Below are 18687 nucleotides of genomic sequence, written 5' to 3'. Positions count from 1 at the left end.
TCCTTTAAAGCATAATTTCTTTGCTAGCTTTTAAAGTTTCTGTGTATCTAGACAAGGAAACTCCTCCTACTTTACACAAGAAGGGAGAGTGTTTGTATTTCATTCTCCATCCTGTAATGTGCATTAATCATTAAGATAAAGTCTCTTTGGGAGGAAAATAAATCCTGGTTGATATGGCCAACTCTTTTGTTGTTGAATTATGTATTCTCTTTTTAAAGGATCAATGAATGTCTCCATGGGTTGTTTCCGTCTGAGGAATGAAATAATGGGGCTTTGGAAGCTCCACTCTGTGGTCTGTGATTGTGCGAGTCTGTGAACTATAGGCACTCAGGGGACTTATCTCAGAGGGGATCTGATAAACAGTTCTGTTGCCACTTGAAAAAAATCAGGCAGGACATTTCTGCTGGGGCTGTAGTGGCAAGCAGGAAATAGCTAAAAGGGATAGAAAGTACATTGCCCAATCACTCATCCTACCTGGGTCTTTTGTCCCAGAGTTTCCTGCTTCTCTGCCTGCCCCCTGCCCCCTCATATCATTGGGGTTTGCTCATATTACCTTCCAGCTTCAGTCAGAGGAAAAGCCACCTGTGCCAGCAGCATCATTTACTTCCTCTAGTATTTCAGCTCCAAGTCTAGTACTCAAGGAATGATAATGAAACATGATGAAATCAGTTCTAAATTGTTTGAAAGGATTAGAGAAAAGGTCTTGTATGGCTTCAACATGTTTCCTGTAAACCAGGGGTGTTGTTAAGGTGCATTTTTCAACACCATGTCCTCTAGCTTCAAGCCCTTTCATTGTGGCCATTGAACATAAGCATTATGAGAAGAGATGACAGAAAGGACCAGGAAGGTAAGAAACAGTGGAGAAGTTGCTGCAGCCAATTCCTTATGCTCTTCTCAATACCTGTTTCCATTTATGTTGAATCCAAATGTCCTCCGTGGCATTCAGCTCACATCTCTCCCCAAGCTATTCCATTTTCTACCACAGCCTAGCAAATACTTTTCCAATTAGCTGTATTTCTAGGTTACCACCAAATTAACCACAGAGGCCATAGAATTAATAGGAGCTAGGGAACTCACGACGGCCCCAAATATGCCACCAGTAACTCCACCAATAACTGTGAGGGCAACAGTCAGGTTTTGGCCTTGGTGAAACAACAGTCAGTTTTCCATGATAGTCTTGGGAACCAATACTTTTTTTCTCTCCCCTTGACTGCGTATACATCAATCTTGATGACTATGAGTTTATAATGCATAGCTACGTGAGTCCCCACTGGCACAAGTGAGCACCTGAGTACAGTAGTTACCTACAGATCTCCCCATCCTTGTTTGCTTATTCTCTCTCTCTCTCTCTCACACACACACACACACATACACACACACACACCATTTACTCTTTAGTAACGTATCCTGCCGGTGGCTTCCATAGCATAGAGATGCATTGTCTCTTCAACCCTGGAATCTATAGGATTTCTGGTCAACCCAGTTCGTGCACATTTTTCACTGCAACTAGAGTGACTGGGAACTCTGACACCCATGGATTTTTGGGTCTTGTTTTTGAAACAAAACAAGCACCCCCATGGCCTGAGAATTGCAAAAGTGTCACCGATTCACTGTAGCCTGGATTTTCCTTTTTTCATCAAAATTAGTACCTGTGTAGGAGAGCAGGCCTAGAGCCATGGCAGGCTGTGATGTTTGGCTTCCTTGCTTGTGTCTCCTTTCAGCATTGAACTAACCAAATTCCATGCTGTCTTTCTACCCACTTCCCTATCTTAGTGAAAACCTGGCAATTGTCGTTTTTTGTTTTTTTTTTGTTTTGTTTTTTGTTTTTGTTTTTTTTTAAAGAACTGTTTTTCAGTGTTGTTTTCTGTTCAGTCTGCCTAGTTTGTGACTGCAAATATAGGTTACTCTTAATGCTTGTCTGGAGATTTTTCCACGTGATTTGGGAGATGACGTAGGGCATGTTTGACTTGTAGCAGAGATGAAGAATGGATAAATCCAGTGCATGGAACATGATCGGAGATTCCCACAGACTCACCCTGCCTCTAAGTGGGCCCTGAGTTCCTCTACTGCACAGATTCCTGCCTGTTGAACAGCCAAGCGTTGTCCTTACAGAAGTGCAACTATACTAACTGGTATTGCACACAGTGATTTCCAAACTGGCACTGCTAGAAAATCCTTCATCTTCCATTTCTCAAGCTGGCCCTCTCCTGGAGGGAGGAGGTCTATGTCGCTTCCCTTTAGGGAAAGTGTTTTGCTTCTGTTGGTATTCTGTCTCCTTTCCCTCACCTCACTTCACCTTCACGTTCCTGGCCTGGGTGTTACTATTTACCTACTGATCACAGAATACTATATGAATTTCCATTCACAGCTTTGAGTGTTTATGAGGCTTTCCTGCTTCCCACCCAGCCCAAACCTTGGGAGTTTCCACACACTGATCCTCTGATCAGTTTGACACAGGAAAGCACATAGGTCTTGTACCAGTTTGTATAGTAGTACCCTTTTGAACTGGCGACTCTTGAAGTAGAGTGTGCTGGGGGTTCGCATTGGCTGCTCGACACACACACCAAGTCAATTAGCATGCATGCAAAAAAAAAAAAAAAAAAGAAAGAAAATTAACCCTTAGAGTACTGCTTCAACATTTTGGTTTAATGGTCTGAATTTGGCCGGTTGGACAATACTTCTTTCCCCAGATGTGAGTCCTGCACAGAAAGTCCGTGCTTAGTCTAGCCAGAACCTCACCCAGGATCCTCTCCTCTCTAGCTTTCTTGAGATGCTCCTGGGTCCTATATTTGTTAATCAACTAATGGTTTTTAAAAGGTCCAAAACACAACCACTGTGTTTAATTGAAAACGGGCCCCACTGCCAGTGTGTTGGAGGGCATGAAGAATTGTGTTTTAGCTTTGGCATGTGTCCTCTCAAAGAAAGAAAGAAGTTCTTTAAGGGTTAATATGAAATTAAGGAATTTGGAGGCCTCTCCTGCTTGTCCTTCCTCCAAGGTATCTGCATGTTCCTCTTTAGATTCTTCGTTCAACTGCTGAATGATGATAAAAAATGATAGATATATAACAATTTCAAAAGCAACAAATAAATGAACAGTAGTTCCCGAACGGTTGAATGGAAAGACCCCTTGGCAATGCTTGCTTGATGATCCCAGGAGGCAGAAAGACCAAATGTTTTCTTTTATGAATATTCATTTCATCGTCTATCCTAAGCACTGCCACTTCTCAGCATCATGGGAGACTGGATGATACTACCTGTCATTTACCTCTTGCTTTTTCTTCTTCCTGTCTAATAGCCCAATAGAATCCTGCCAGAATTTCTACAAAGATTTCACATTACAGATCGACATGGCTTTCAACGTGTTCTTCCTTCTCTACTTTGGCTTGCGGGTAAGTTTGTGCAACATTACTCAGTATCACAATGGGGTGTTTCAGTCTGGGACCCAGGGATCATCCCCATTAGCGTCTGCTCTCACAGTCAAGATAAAACCCAGTGTTTCCAGGAGAGACAGCACACCTGCATTCTGCTTTTCAGTCTGGGAGAGAGCCCGCTCCTTAGCTAAGCATTTTCTGGAATTCACTTAAGTTTTGTTTCAAGGGGGAGAAATATGGATTGAGGAAAATTGATGATGTATCCACAGGTGGATTGTTTCTCATCTCTCTTCACACAATGCCATGTTCCCTTAAAAATTAAATAGAAATAGGCTGGATGTGGTGACTCACGCCTGTAATCCCAGCACTTTGGGAGACTGAGGCAGGTGGATCACCTGAGGTCAGGAGTTCGAGACCAGCCTGGCCAACATGGTGAAATTCTATCTCTACTAAAAATACAAAAGTTAGCCAGGCATGGTGGTGGGCATCTGTAATCCCAGCTACTCGGGAGGCTGAGACAGGAGAATTGCTTGAACCTGGGAGGCAGAGGTTGCACTAAGCCAGAGATCATGCCACTGTACTCCAGCCTGAGTGACAGAGTGAGACTCCATCTCAAAAAATAAAATAAAACAAAAGTAAATAGAAATAAACCTCTTCAGCTCTTAAAATTATGTTTAGCAGTGTTCACTTAGCTGAGCCCTGAGAGAGAAGTTGTGAGTATGAATGAAAGGAGGGTGAGGAGAGTAGATGGACAGAATTTTGTGTGTGTGTGTGTATGTGTGTGTGTGAATGTATACATACGTGCTTTATTTATAGTTATATTTACATGAATGAGTCTAATAAAAGTAAAATCACCCAATCTTCCCTATGAAGCTGTTGAAAACCACAGAAAAATACACTGCCTGATCTTTCCGTAAGACTAACATATCATATAGTTCATCTATTTAGGGCCCTATATGGGGCACTAGAAAACATATGTGCCCAACCATAAAAGCATGTGCTTTGTGTAGATATGAGAAGGACATAACCTCTCCCTCCAGACCTTAAAAACTAAATAGAAATAGGCCGGGTATGGTGGCTCATGCCTGTAATCCCAGCACTTTGGGAGGCTGAGCGGGGTGGATCCCTTGTGGTCAGGAGCTTGAGACCAGCCTGGCCAACATGGTGAAATCCCATCTTTACTAAAAATAAAAAATTTAGCCGGGCATGGTGGCCCTATGGAAATTCAAAACTTACCCCTATGAAAACTCAAAACTTACCCTTTGACAAAAGAGTGTACATTGGATGCCGGCACCGTGCTTCTCATGTTTTTTCTCTTTCTTTTTTCTTCTTTCCTCCAGTTTATTGCAGCCAATGATAAGCTGTGGTTCTGGCTGGAAGTGAACTCTGTAGTGGATTTCTTCACGGTGCCTCCCGTGTTTGTGTCTGTGTACTTAAACAGAAGTTGGCTTGGTAAGTCAACCTCTCTTTCCTTCTCCTTCCTGGTTCCCGAGTCCTGGCTGAAGGACAGAATTTGCAGTGGACCAGGGGGCTGTCTCCCTACAAAGAACATTGTATGTATTAATGTGAACAATGCTCTTGGAGTTTTAGAAGTTGATGGTGGCAGCTCTCTTTGGAGCACTAGCCCCGAAGGGTTTGCACAGTTCGTGCTTCAGGTAATGCAGTTTTATAATTGTCAAAGCCTAGTGGTCATCACTGTCACAGCCAGGGCCTTTATGTTCATGGTTCTGTCACTTTTCATTCAGGAACTTAGAGTCAGGACTGGATTAAGAAGCCCATGGTGGTAAAGCCAGCTTTTCAAGTGGCTGGCTTAGGCACCCCAGAGGCCTGCCTGCCAAAGTTAGCTTCAATCTGCTTCCAAAAAGTGGGTTCTTCATGGTCTATTTATAGGTACAAGGTTCTTTGGAGGGCAGGGAGAGATGAAGTTTCTTGAGTCATCTCTCACCTTACAGGAGACTGAGGTCCCTTTCTGGGTTAACAGGAGAGTGCTGCTGGGCTGTACTGTACAGGGCACATCCTGGACCAGGACTAGAACACTTTAGTGGGGAAAGTAACTTGACCAGAGAATAGTCCTGGAAGTCCAGGGCTTAGAGAGACAGCTTCAGGTTTCTCATTGCTGCGTTGATTTCATTTTTTCCCTGAATTCAGAGTATTCCTGCTGTCCTGGGGTCTACTAGGGAAGAAGGGAGGCTGAAACAGAACCTGGAGGACTCTCTGTGGGTTCCTTCTGTCCTTATTTTTTAGGAATTTTGGCTTAAGTTAATTATTTAAAAAGCAACACGCATACGTTGTAATCAGTGAAAGCAAAGATGTGTGAAGAACACATTCATCATCTTTCCCCCTTGCATCCATCACTGCCTCCTCCTTTAAACACCCACGGTTCCCAGGCCTTCACATGTGAAGTGTTTTAGAGATGGTGGTGTTTGTATGAGAAATTGTATCAAATAATTGCATTGCACCACAATTTGGCTTCCTCACTAATCGTGATGGACATCCCTTCAGCTCTGTGATAACTCATTTTATAACAGTTGTATAAGACTCTATAATTTGTTTGTATCACAGTATATTCAGCCATAACCCTAATGATAGACCACCTGAATGTTTTTCTTTTCCTCCTATTGCTGCTAGAAACGATGGTTTAATAAACACCGTTATTCATATATTTGTATAATTCTATTTCTGTCAATAGTTCCAGGTTCCTGGAAGAGGAATTGCTGGTTCAAAGAATATGTGTATTTTCTTTTGTGCAGACATTGATGGATAACTTAAAAAAATGTTGTGTCAAGATAGGCTTGCACTAGCAATCCATTTTGTTGCCATTGTTAGCACTGTTAATTTATTATATACCTAGTGTCAAGTATTTTTTAAAAATAAGCATCTTCTTAATATAGTATGTGTGGTACTCCGCTGTATTATATGCACATACATATGTGTGCATGCATACACGTATGTATGGGTCCCTATCCTAAAAAGATTTCTTTTGCTACTAGTTTTCTTATTAGAATTATATTCTCTTGCTCTAAGGAAAATTTTTCGTTTTGGACCTGAGATATGCTTGGTTAGACTGGATTTTTTGCTTATCGTATCCCAATTCCTTCTTATTTTCTCCTTATCCTGATGAGGCTAGTAGAGTCACACACAAATCTAAGAAGTGTCCTCAGTGTTACTTACGTGTTCCTGGGTGTCAGCGGTCCCAGCTGCTGTAGCTTCACTGTTAACTGGCTTTGTGACCTGGGAGCTCACTTTTCTTAGCCCATTGTTTTTCATCTGTGAGATAAAGATTTGGCTAGATGATCTTGAAGAATCTTTTAGCTCAGGAAGTCTTTAAGGCTCTTGAGTCATTAATGGGACATGTAGGATCTAGGTCATTGGGGTGGACAGGGAAGCTAGTAGAATTCTATCAGCAGCATCCCTGAGTCAAAATTATGGATGAGCTGTTAACAGGGAGTCCTTTTAAAACATCTTGTTGCTAAGAGTTCAAACACACACCCATGCACACACAGGGAAATCGACGGGGAAGGGGACAGGTGGGATCCGCCTTCTTCACCTGGCTGTGCTTAATTACCGTGTGCATTCAAACAACCACTTTGCTTTTCTGGATCCTCAGTTTTCCTATCTGAAGAATGGGGGTTTAAATGAAATTACCTTCTAGTCCTCATACTTCCTCAATCTGCACTTTCTGCCAGTGTCCATTCTCTCTTGGTCCCCTGTGGGCCTGGGTGATGGAAGGGCTCCCTGGTGACTGTGGTGGAGACATCCTCCTCTGCAGTGAGCAGAACATGCCCCCAGTAAAGGTGTGGAGCTGAGCCTCCTTGTGGTGAGTGACACGTTCTCTGAAGCATTTTAGCGCCAGGAGTTCTGGTATGCTTTGAAATCCATAGCCTTCTTGTGGATGATTTAATTCTGATTTTTGGAGATATGTTCTGATCTCATAAAAAATCCATTGGCACAAACACAGAATGGGGGCAAAAAATAATTGAATAGGAAATAAAAGAGGTTTAAATGAATTCTAATGAGATACATCTTTGCATCAACTGTGGTGGCTTTCCAAAAGAAATGTGCTCTAAATGTGCTCGCTTCCGTTTGTATATTAATATTTATTGAGCATCTACTATATGTCAGGTACTGTCCCAGATGATTGAGAAACAACAGTGTAGAAATAGAGTCCCTTCCCCCTACCCTCCTATACTGCAGTGTGGGGAAAGCAGGAAACACTGAACCTAATAAGGAAGTAAATGACACGGTATGATTAGGAAGCATCAGTGCTGTTGAAATTGAACCCATAGAACAATAACCTTTTGGTCTATGAAATAATAATAACAAAAATAAAAAGTAATGTCTCTCCTCTTGTAGGAGAAAGCACCTGTAATGAAATGCTTTGGGTTCTTTGGTAACGAAATCTCCTTGGGTGAGATCTAAAACTTATCTCCCTGTTATGGAAGAGGATTCAGGATAATAATATTTCAAGGAGGTTCTCATCTGACTTAATACATGGGTTATTACATTGTGAAACAATTATTGTACTGATGAGCTGCCAGAGAGAAAATGAACATTCCCATGAGATATGACTTATAAAGGAGAAGAAATAATCCCATTAAATAGGGGCATTTCATGTTTGGCTGCCCTTCTCCTGGAAAGTGGAAGGGTGCTGCCTTTTCTGGCTGAGGTTTGGGATAAGATGCAGGAAACCAAAGTCTATGCCAATTCTCCTGCACAGACTTTCCCAGCCCTGCTGAGGGTAGGACTGTGCAGTAGCTGGCTCTGTGGGAGATAAAAACCAGAGTGAATGCAGGGCCCCTGCCCGTACCTTTCCCAGAACACTGTCCGCACCATGTTTAGTTTTCAATTGTTGGCATATGATTGTGTGTTGTATAGTACAGAATACATTCATTGCACAGATCATCCTAGCGCATGTAACGGTGTATTCATAGAGACACTAATATGTAGTCAGCTTCTACTGTGTGATGGGCACTCTGGAAAGCCCCTCACCTACATGGACTCAATCCTCAGAGCAAACCTATGAGGCAGGACTTGTCATTGCCCCATTTACAGATGAAGAAACTGAGGCTCAGAGAGATATCTTGTCCAAGGTCACATCTCCTGGGAGTGGTGGGAGGGGTGCATTCCCCAAGATGTGGTCTGACTTTATGTCCACACTCTTCCTCTGCTCCTCTTTCTGTGTCCTTACCCTTGAATGATTTGCAGTTGGGAGCCCTGGCTTGGGAATGACAGGGCTGGTTTTGCTGCGTCGTGTTGGCATCCCTCCATTGGTGCTTACTCATAAAGGGCTTCACTCCAGGCAGGAAGAGAGGGGAGAGATCTTATTTCAGACTCCGTGTTCTCCTGGCTCCTCCTTCCCCTCCTCCTTGCCCACCTCCAGTTTCTAGAAATGCCAGGAGGACCAGAAGAACGCAGAGCTAGCCTGGTATCTCCCGAGTCCTAGTGCCCCTCAGCAGCTTGGAGATCCGACCTGCTCCATCTGGGACAGAGAGACTGGAGCTTAAGCACATCCCCAGATATTAGCGCAGAGTAGATTAAAGCTCAGCTCTGAGCTCCACCAACTCAGTCCACATTTTGGCTCACCTATTTGCTGATGGGACACTTAGCATGAGCATTTTATCTTCCTCAGGCTCAGTTGTCTCACCTGTACAATGGGGCTAATTATAGCACCCACCTCATAGGGATTCACTGAGGTAATGTGAGTAGAACAACACGTACTTCATATGAGCTTAATGAACAGAAGCTGGGATTACCTCGGCCTCTCTTTCTAATCTACCTATCATATTTTAAAGCACCGCAAGAGAAAACAAACCAGAACAGAATAAAAAATAAGGCAGCAGATGTGAGGATACTCATGTCGACAAGCAGCAAGATACTGCTTATTTTAATTCCTGTCCCCACCCACCAACGTATTCATTTTGTTTCCCTTACAAATCCCGACCTCACTAAAATAAATGCACCTTGAAATGAGAGCTGTATCTTATTTTGAGATTTGAATAACATGCTCCAAGGAGAACTCATTTGTCCGTCTGTCTCATTCTCTTTTGGGAATGTATCCCCAAGGTAGGTCGATGAACTGTGCTGCCTCTGTTTGTGTGTTTGTTTTTTTCTTTTTGTTTTTGATTTTATTTTATGGAGTTTGGCTCTTGTTGCCCAGGCTGGAGTGCAGTGGTGCAATAATGGCTCACTGCAACCTCCGCCTCCCAGATTCAAGCAATTCTCCTGCCTCAGCCTCCCCGATAGCTCAGATTACAGGCACTTGCCACCACGCCGAGCTAATTTTTGTATTTTTAGTAGAGACGAGGTTGCCATGTTGGCCAGGCTGGTCTCAAACTCCTGACCTCAGGTGATCTACCCGCCTCAGCCTCCCAAAGTGCTGGGATTACAGGTGTGAGCCACTACACCTTGCCTGTGTGTATGTTTTTGTTGAGGGTGATCTTGTGGGATTTAAAGAAGGGAGTAGGGGCAAAGTAATGATGCATTCACCAGCCAGTTTTCTAGCCCATTTTTATTACCTACTATGCACTCAGCACTGGGATGAGAGGAACACATGCCGGACCACCCTGTATCCTACCGGTACTGTGATTCCCAACACCATCCCCTGTTCTTTGATGAAATTGGGGTATGATAAGGGACCATGGTCATTGGAACCATGATTGGAAAACCATAAACTTGATTCTATTGTCTGTATCAGAACTGGCCTTAGACCTTAAACCTTAAAACCTTCAGTAAACTCTGCTAGAAAATAGAAAACTCTGCTAGGAAATAGAAAAATGAGTTAATGCCCAATCACAGGGCAATTGCAATGATGTAGGGTATCTGCTTATAAATATATGCCCAAGCAGTCCTTTTTCGTGTGTCAGAAGGCAGTAAAAACAGGATTATATAAAAAAGCACAGGCACTTAAAAACAACAACAGTGAAAGAACAAAACATTGTTCCTGTTTGAGACTAAGGTTGCAATTTCATTTTGGAACCAAAATAAACACACATGCAGTGACAGCAGGTAACACTACCCACTATATAATTAAGCCCGTAATTGTGAGGTACAGGCTGTAAAGGCTGTGGGAGTTCAGAGGAGCAAGAGCTCACGTGGGTGGGACAATGAGGATAGGCTTCTGTGAGAGGCCGGGGCTCAGTGGAGGCTGCAATAATGGGCTAAGACAGGGAGAATGAAGCCTAGTATGTGTGGAGCATGGTATGTACCTACAGAAGCGAATACCAGCCTAGAAAGAAGAAAGGCCTTGCTACTTGGGAGGCAGAGGCAAGAGGACCCCTGAGCTCAGGTGTTTGAGACCAACTTGGGCAACATAGTAAGACCCTATGAAAGAAAGAAAAGAAGGAAAGAAGGAAAGAAAGAAAGAAAGAAAGAAAGAAGGAAAGAAAGAAGGAAGGAAGAGAGAGAGAAAGAGAAAAAGTGGAAGGAAGGAAGGAAGGAAAAGAAAAGGAGGGAAAGAAAAGAGGAAAGAAGGAAGGAAGGAAGAAAGGAAAGAAGGAAGGAAGAGAGAGAGAAAGAGGAAGGAAGGAAGGAAAAGAAAAGGAAGGAAAGAAGGAAGGAAGGAAGGAAAAGAAAAGGAAGGAAAGAAGGAAGGAAGGAAGAAAGGAAAGAAGGAAGGAAGAAAGAGAGCAGGAAGAAGGAGGTAAGGAAAGGAAAGGAAAGGAAGAAGGAAGGAAGGAAGGAAAGAAGGAAGGAAGGAAGGAAGAGAGAGGCCTTGCTGAGTGCCAAACATCAGTCTCACAACCCTGCAAAATGGTATAGTAGTTTTCCATTTTCAAGCAGTTCTGTGGGTGAGAAGTCCAATATGGGTCTCTCCAGAGGCTCTAGGGAAGATTCCATGTCCTTGCCTTTTCCAGCTTCTAGAGGCCGCCTACACCCCTTGGCTCATGGCCCCTTTCTCCACCTTCACAGCCAGCAACTGAGGGTTCATTTCCACCTTGCATCACTCTGATCTTGCTTCCTGCCATCTCTTCTTTGCCTCCCTCTTCTACTTTTAAGGACTCTTGTGATTACATTGGGCCCACCTGGATACTCCAGGATACTCTTCCCATCTCCAGGTCAGTCCATCAGCAACCTTAATTTGCCTGCTGCCTTCATTTCCTTCTGGCATGTAAATGACCATATTCACAGATTCCAAGGTTAACATGGACATATTTGGGGGTCATCGTTCTGCCTACCAAAAGGGGCATATTATTATTCCTTTTATTATTTCCAAAGAGGAGTCTGAGACTCTGAGGGGTTGAGTGACTTGCCAAAGTCAGAGCCCAGAAGAGGGAGTGCTGGGATCCGGGCCCCTGTTCAGATATGCCAAAAGCTCTGCATAGCCTTTTGGAGTCCTTTGCATCAGGGGTCATTCACGGCCCTTCGGGGCCCTGCTTCATGGTATTTTCCAGCCTGTTAGGGAGGAGACCCTTGGGGAGAGCCTTATGGAAGCCCAAGACCTTCCCACACCCCTCACTTCCATGGAGTGACATGTTTTTTTCTTTTCATGGGAACAGGTGAGTTACTAGACAGACTTGCCTGTTACCTGTTGTTCTTACGTAACTTACCCTGAGGTTTGGGTGCCCCTTCCTTTGCAGCTGCAGTGACTGAGGGGAACATATTAGGTCTGCATGACCTCCATCTAGAAGCCCTCTTTTTTAGGAATCATGCTTTATTGCTTTCTGGAGTTTACAGAGAAACCCAAATGAGACAAAGGGTTGTGGTGGTAGGCCACCATTTTCCTAAAGGAAGCGGTGGATGGGGTCAGCACACCACTCTTCCTTTTAATGGTCACCCCACCCAGGGCTCAGTTGAAGTCTCAAGCATCTCTCTGTTGTTCCTCTGCTTCAATGGAGCATCTATCCCCAAAGCCACCTGCTTGGCTGAAGAACCCCACCTTCAGGCAGGGTCAGGATGATTCTGTGAATCCCTGGACCTTCTGTTGACTGGCCTCTGCATTTGGTAAGAATAATCAAGAATGAAAGCTGTGGCCTGGTTTCAGTTTCCTGACATCAGTGATTTTCAGTGTTTGGGATTTAAACAAACACAATTAGTATGGTTTGGCCAGAGAGCGGAGGCAGACCCTGGTCAGCATCCCCATATGCACAGCCCTGCCTCCTGCCTCCCCTTTATCTGTACTTCCTGCCCCAGCTCCACTAGGCTGCTAGCTGTATCCACTTGCTGTCTCTGCCTTGTGCCTGGTCATGAGGAAGTTTCTGCCCGCACTCTGCAGGTTGTAATCCTTCTCCCCATTAAGGCACAGCTCTGACTCCACCTCCTGTGAGCAGCTTTCCATTCTCATCCATTGGAATGAATTCCTCTCTGACCTTTTTTTTTTTTTTTTTTTTTTTTTGAGGTGGAGTCTCGCTCTGTTGTCCAGGCTCAAGTGCAGTGGCACGATCTCGGCTCACTGCAAGCTCCACCTCCCAGATTCATGCCACTCTCCTGCCTCAGCCTCCCGAGTAGCTGGGACTACAGGCACCCGCCACCACACCCAGCTTATTTTTTTGTATTTTTAGTAAAGATGGGGTTTCACCATGTTAACTGGGATGGTCTCATCTCCTGACTTTATGATCCGCCTGCCTCGGCCTCCTAAAGTGCTGGGATTACAGGCGTGAGCCACCACGCCCGGCCTCTCTGACCTTTTTATTGTGCTCTTAGGATTTGTGTTATAGGAGCACCATACACAGCCTGCTTTGTACTGACAGGTAGGAATGCAGGTTCCATGACAGCCATGTGGCAGGGACTGTGGCCCCCTTGTTTTTGGCTATGTCCCTAGTACCTGGAACAGTGCCTGACACATAGTTCACATTTGTTGAATGAGTGAGTCTTCTTAGGATCATGATAGTAATGAACAGTTATTGATTGCTTATTAAAAGTAGGCACTGTGCCAGCATCTCATAGTCATTCTCTGAGTTAATATTCACAATAACACGATGAATAAATATTCATAGCCCAAATTTACAGTGTGGGAAGCTGAGGTTCAGGGTCTAAGTAAGTGGCAGGTCCAAGACTCAGGTTAGTCCAATTCTGGAGCCCATCTTTTAAAATGATTAGACCAGTGGTTCTCAAAGCGTGGTTCCTGGACCAGCAGCATCAGCGTTACTGGGGACTTGTTACACGTGAGGATTCTTAGAGCTCAACCGAGACCCATGGGTCAGAAACCGCAAGTTGGAGCCAGCAATCTGTGTTTTAACAAACACCCCTGGTGATCTCCAGTTTTGGAGCCACCGTACCCACTTATGCTGGGATGGTTCTCAAATTTTTATTAGAATCCCCCAGAGTGCTTTTAAAACTCTTCATGTTGAGGCCAAGCCTTGAAACCATTAACCTAAGAATCTCTGGGTGGAGGGTGTGACGTAGGCTCAGCATCTTTTAATGTTCCTCAGTTGTGTCTGAAGTGCAGTCAGGATGAGAACCACTTGTATACATCTCTTAACTTTCTAAACTTTACTGTGCATGAGAAACACCAGGAGATCTTGTTAGAATGCAGCTTCTGATTTAGGAAGCCTATGCTAAGGTCAGAGATCTACATTTCCACCAGCTCTCAGGTGTAGTGATGCTTCTGCTCTGTGGACCACACTTTAAGTAGCCAGGCTTTCCAATCCACTTAAAAATGGCCAAAACCACAATTACTTTTGCACCAAACTAATACATTGTGCTATCCAGTATGGTAGCTCCTAGCCACATTTGCCTATTTAACATTAAAAGCTCAGCTCCTCCATCCTACCAGCTGTTTTTCAGGTACTCAAGAGCCCCATGTGGCTCACTGGCTGCGGAGCTGGACAGCACAAATGTGGAACATTCCGTCATCATAGACAGTTCTGTGGGGCCACCTTGCTCTAGAGTGAGTCCGTGACAGCACATACCATGGCTTTTCACTTTTTGTATGCCCAGGACACTCTTGCACATAGTGGAAGCTTAGCAAATGTTTTCTGAAGTGATTTTGAGTAAATGGACCAATGGTAAAAATCCTATATCTAAAAGATATAACTTTCCTGAGGAATTGCTAGAGAAATCATGAATACACTGTTAAAAAGGAACCCTCTACCACCCTACCCAAATTAAATTAAATATACTTAAGGTATCAGTAGGCAAAAAAACACAAGAGACACTGGACCATACTCCAGCTCCAGGACACCCTGTTCTCTGCTACTACTGAAATGGCAGTTTGAGCTCTGAAAGGAAAGGTCTCTGGTGCCCCCTAGAGGCTAATCCTGCAATTTGCTGGATTTGTGAGCAATTAAGTAGCCAGGGAAGAGGAGAGGGGGACCAATTGGCTCATGGCTCAGATGGGCAGTTAGTGGTTAGCAGTGGTGGAGATAGGCTCACTTTGAACTCCCATAAGCTATTTGGCGTATGATAACGTGACTCAACCGCTATGACCAAAAGCCCCCCCCCCCAAGGGAGCTTCTCAGTGACAGTGCCCGAAGCCTGGGAGGAAGGGCCCCTGAGTGCCCCCAGAGGTCACCCACTCCATGTTTCAGGCAGCTGACTTTCAACTTGGACATCTAGATTCCCTGAAGCCCAGAGCCTTCTAAGTAAACTGCTGTCTGTAGTCTGTGGGTTTCTTTAGAATAATAATAGTGAAATAAAGAAAAGTAAAAGTGGGATTTCCCTTTTTAGGCCAGGTGTCCTTAGGAGAGTGGGGGCTGGGGGGTTTGAGAGAAAGAGAAATCCAAAAGAAAAGTGCTTCTATAACCAGAATAAAGTTAGATGTGTTCATATTACACGTATTACATATGTATGTATATATATGTATATATGTGTATGTACATATAGTATATAATTGTTTCACGTGCTCTTCCAAACAGTACTATGAAATAGGTGTCATTTGGAGGCCCATGTTACAGATGGGGAAACTGAGCCTTTGGAAGGTTAAATAAATTACTGAGAGTCACCTAGTGAGTAAATGGTAGAGCTCGGCTTTGATCCCAGGCAATCTACCTCCGAAGTCCGTATTCCTCGATATGATACTATGCTGTCTCTCAAGCTATAAACTTACCTAGCCATTATATTTACACTTAAGAAGATAATTCTAATAGTGTTTGTCTGATCAGATAAAATGCTAAATGCAGTTTCTTCTTGTGAAGTCCCCTGACAAAAGGCCAAGAGACTCCTTGACAGAATTTCCCTGGTACTCCCAGATGAGAAAAGAAATTCAGAAAATAAACTCAATTCATTAAAAAAAAAAAAAGTTAATACTTTTTTATAACTTACCAGCCTCCAAACTACTTTTTTTCCCCATATTCACCAGTCCCCTCTTCTGAGCTTCTTGACCCTTTCTATACAAGTAGCCAAATAAATAAAAACAATCCATGTATTTAACATTAGTCCATGTCGCAATAGTATCATGCTAGATATTATGGGCTGCTGTGGTCTGAATGTTTGTATCTGCCCCAAATGTATGTGTTGAAATGAAATCCCAGTGCCGTGGTGTTGGAGGTGGGGCCTCTGGGAGAGGATTAGATCGTGAGGGTGGAGCCCTTAGGAATGGTATTGGTGCCCTTATGAAAGAAACCCTTGGGAGGCTGTTCGTCCCTCCCCCATGCAGGGAAACAAGAAAGTGCCATCCGTAGAGCAGAGAAAAAACCCTCCCCAGGTGCTGAATCTGTTGGCACCTTGATCTGGGACATCCCAGCCTCTAGAACTGGGAGCAATGAATTGCTGTTGTTTATAAATTACCCAGTTTAAGGTATTTTGTTAGCCCGTATAGACTGACATGGGGCTCTACTCTTGGCTGGAGCTTTTTTTTTTTTTTTTAAAGGAGAAAGAATTCAATGCCACCATACACCTTAGGAATAGCATTGCAATGGAGTTGCTCTAGTGTGGCAAGAAAAATGAACTCATTATTAAGTTCTGTCCCTATGATTGGTCTCTGAAGAAGGCAGCCCAGCCAAGTGGAATACTAAAAATTTGGATGTATTTCAGGGAGTTCATTGCCGTTCCGGTTGCTGCTATAGCTAAAACTGCTTCTAGAGAAATTACTCCTCTCCAAGAGATTTCCAATTGTGTTCCCTTGATATTGCTTTGTCAGGGACATGCTTTAAATAAGATGCCCTCCGTAAGTAGCAGAGATTCTAAATCCTCATTGACTTGCATGGCTCTGTTATATGCCAAATTGGAAATACCATCCTAAAATGAATGTCTTCAAGGAACGAATTCAGCAGTAGGTTTGCATGGATGCCAAAACCTCTCCAGATGGCTGTACTTCATCTGGGGTATTATTGGAACAGCCTCCTCAGCAACCTAAATCTCTAGGACTGGACGTATATTTACCTTCACATCATCTTCAAAAAATAGATGCCTCGATTCTTTTCCATGAGATCAGGGCCATAATGACCTGGCTAGCAGATCAGATAGGGAGAAAATGAACACCTGAAACCAGCTCAGGGATTCTACTGCATTATTCAGCTGAACACCTACTGTGTGTAAAACCCTAGGTGCTAGGAGTGACCCAAAAAGGGGGAAACATAGATCTTGCCTCTATAAGATGTTAATAACTTAATTGGAGGGTCCTCTAGAAAGAACAGTAAGTTTATAGGAATTTAGAGGAGGAACAGATGGAGGAAAGTTGGCCATCCCAGCCCAAAGTAGATTTCAGGTACCTAAAATATAAACATGTTTCTCCTAGAGCGGGACTACTCGACGTGCGGTCTGCAAGCCAGCACATGGCCTGGGAGCTTAATAGAAACAAAAATGTTGGAGTTCAACCCTAAACCTGGAGAATCTCTGGAAGGTGGGGCTGAGGGATCTGTTTTAACAAGTTCTCCTAGTGATTCTTCTATGGGCTAAATGATCTTGGCAGTATATATTAGAATCACCCAGGAACTCTGACACGTCCTCCTGGCCAGATTGTATTTCTAACCAAGCATGAGAATTGGGGGTGAACTCAGCCACCAGAATGTTTTAAAGTTCTCTGAATAATTTCACTTGTGTAGCCAGTGTTGAGGGGCCTGGCACAGTCGTAGTTCTTAAACCAGAGGAACATACCTGAATACCCGAGAAACTTCAACACACACACACACACACACACACACACACACACACACACACACACACACACAAGCAGTTTCCCAAATCTATTGAGCGAGGCTCTCTGGTTTGTGGTAAGGACAATTGCTTTGGAACGAGCACACTATGTATTCTAGATAGACCGGTGGTTCTCAAACTTTGAGTGCACCAGAATCACATAGAGCTGTGGTTAAATTACAGATTTGGGGGGTTCCAGCCCCAGAGTTTCAGATTCAGTATGTCTGGGGTGGGGCCTGAGGATTTGCATGGTTACCACATTCCCAAGTGATGCTGCTGCTGCTGATCTGGGGGCCACACTTTGAGGTCTGCTGGTCCAGCCCAGGGTGAGGCTGAACTTGAACTCTAGTTGTAGCTGCTATGCATGCACATTTCCAGGATTCTGGTATTCCAGTAAACCTTGCTATTTTATGCTCCTAAATATCAGTATTCTTATTAATGTAATCCTTTATTTCATATGTTTTTGAGATTAAAATCTGAGTCATTTACATCTTGAGATGTACTCATCATATGATATTCCATATTATAATTTCAACTTGAACAACAGAACCCTTTTTTGATAGCTTTTGGACCTTCCACTTGTAATCCCCTTCTAAGGTATTCCAAGTCCTTGGTTACTAGTAAGAATGAACACCTTTGCTTGACTTTGTTAGTCACTAATATTTTCTCTAGAGCCCATCTGGTTGATATCGCTTCCTAAACTCTCTGAAATTGGGATAGGGTCAGCTCATTGAGGAAAATAGATAGAGGATATGTTGGAAATCAGGGATAGAGAGTGGAGGAGGGAGGTCCCAGGCCAAATTTCTAACCTGTCCTGAGAGCCTCACTTCCTACCTTCTCCCAGGGGTTGAGCCTTACCTCCGACCTTCTCCCAGGGATAGAGTCTCTCAGCCCGCTCCTCAAGGGAAGGGCTCTCTTAGGGTCCAGCCTCTTTCCATCAGCAGGGTAACTTCTTTTAACAAATCTTCTTTCCCAGTCTTGGACTTGCAGACACTGAGATGCACAGCCTGCTCATGAGAGTAAGAACAGATGCTGGGTGGTGAGCAGATCTCCATTTTTCTTTTTTTAAATTTATTATTATTATTATTATTTTAGATGGGGTCTTGCACTGTTGTGCAGTGGCACAATCTTGGCTCACTGCAACCTCTGCCTCATGGGTTCAAGCGATTCTCCTGCCTCAGCCTCCTGAGTAGCTGGGATTACAGGAGCCCACCACCATGCCCAGCTAACTTTTGTATTTTTAGTAGAGACGGGATTTCACCATGTTAGCCAGGCTGGTCTTGAACTCCTGACCTCAAGTGATCTG

The 18687-nt window shown here is 43.8% G+C and overlaps 1 protein-coding gene across 48 annotated transcripts in view; it reads left to right on the top strand.

The window, feature by feature from the left end:
* Nucleotides 1–18687, top strand: part of KCNMA1 (potassium calcium-activated channel subfamily M alpha 1) — a 766524-nt gene that overhangs the window by 448952 nt on the left and 298885 nt on the right. For all 48 annotated transcript variants that reach the window (XM_021943995.2, XM_017962870.3, XM_017962890.2 and 45 more), the window contains 2 exons: nucleotides 3296–3389; nucleotides 4712–4823. In XM_021943995.2, coding sequence (XP_021799687.1) covers nucleotides 3296–3389; nucleotides 4712–4823 — 206 coding nt within the window. The remainder of the gene's footprint in view (nucleotides 1–3295; nucleotides 3390–4711; nucleotides 4824–18687) is intronic.

Source organism: Papio anubis, chromosome 11 (genome assembly GCF_008728515.1).
Source record: "Papio anubis isolate 15944 chromosome 11, Panubis1.0, whole genome shotgun sequence".
NCBI lineage: Eukaryota > Metazoa > Chordata > Mammalia > Primates > Cercopithecidae > Papio > Papio anubis.
This window is presented reverse-complemented; position numbering and strand designations above follow the sequence as displayed.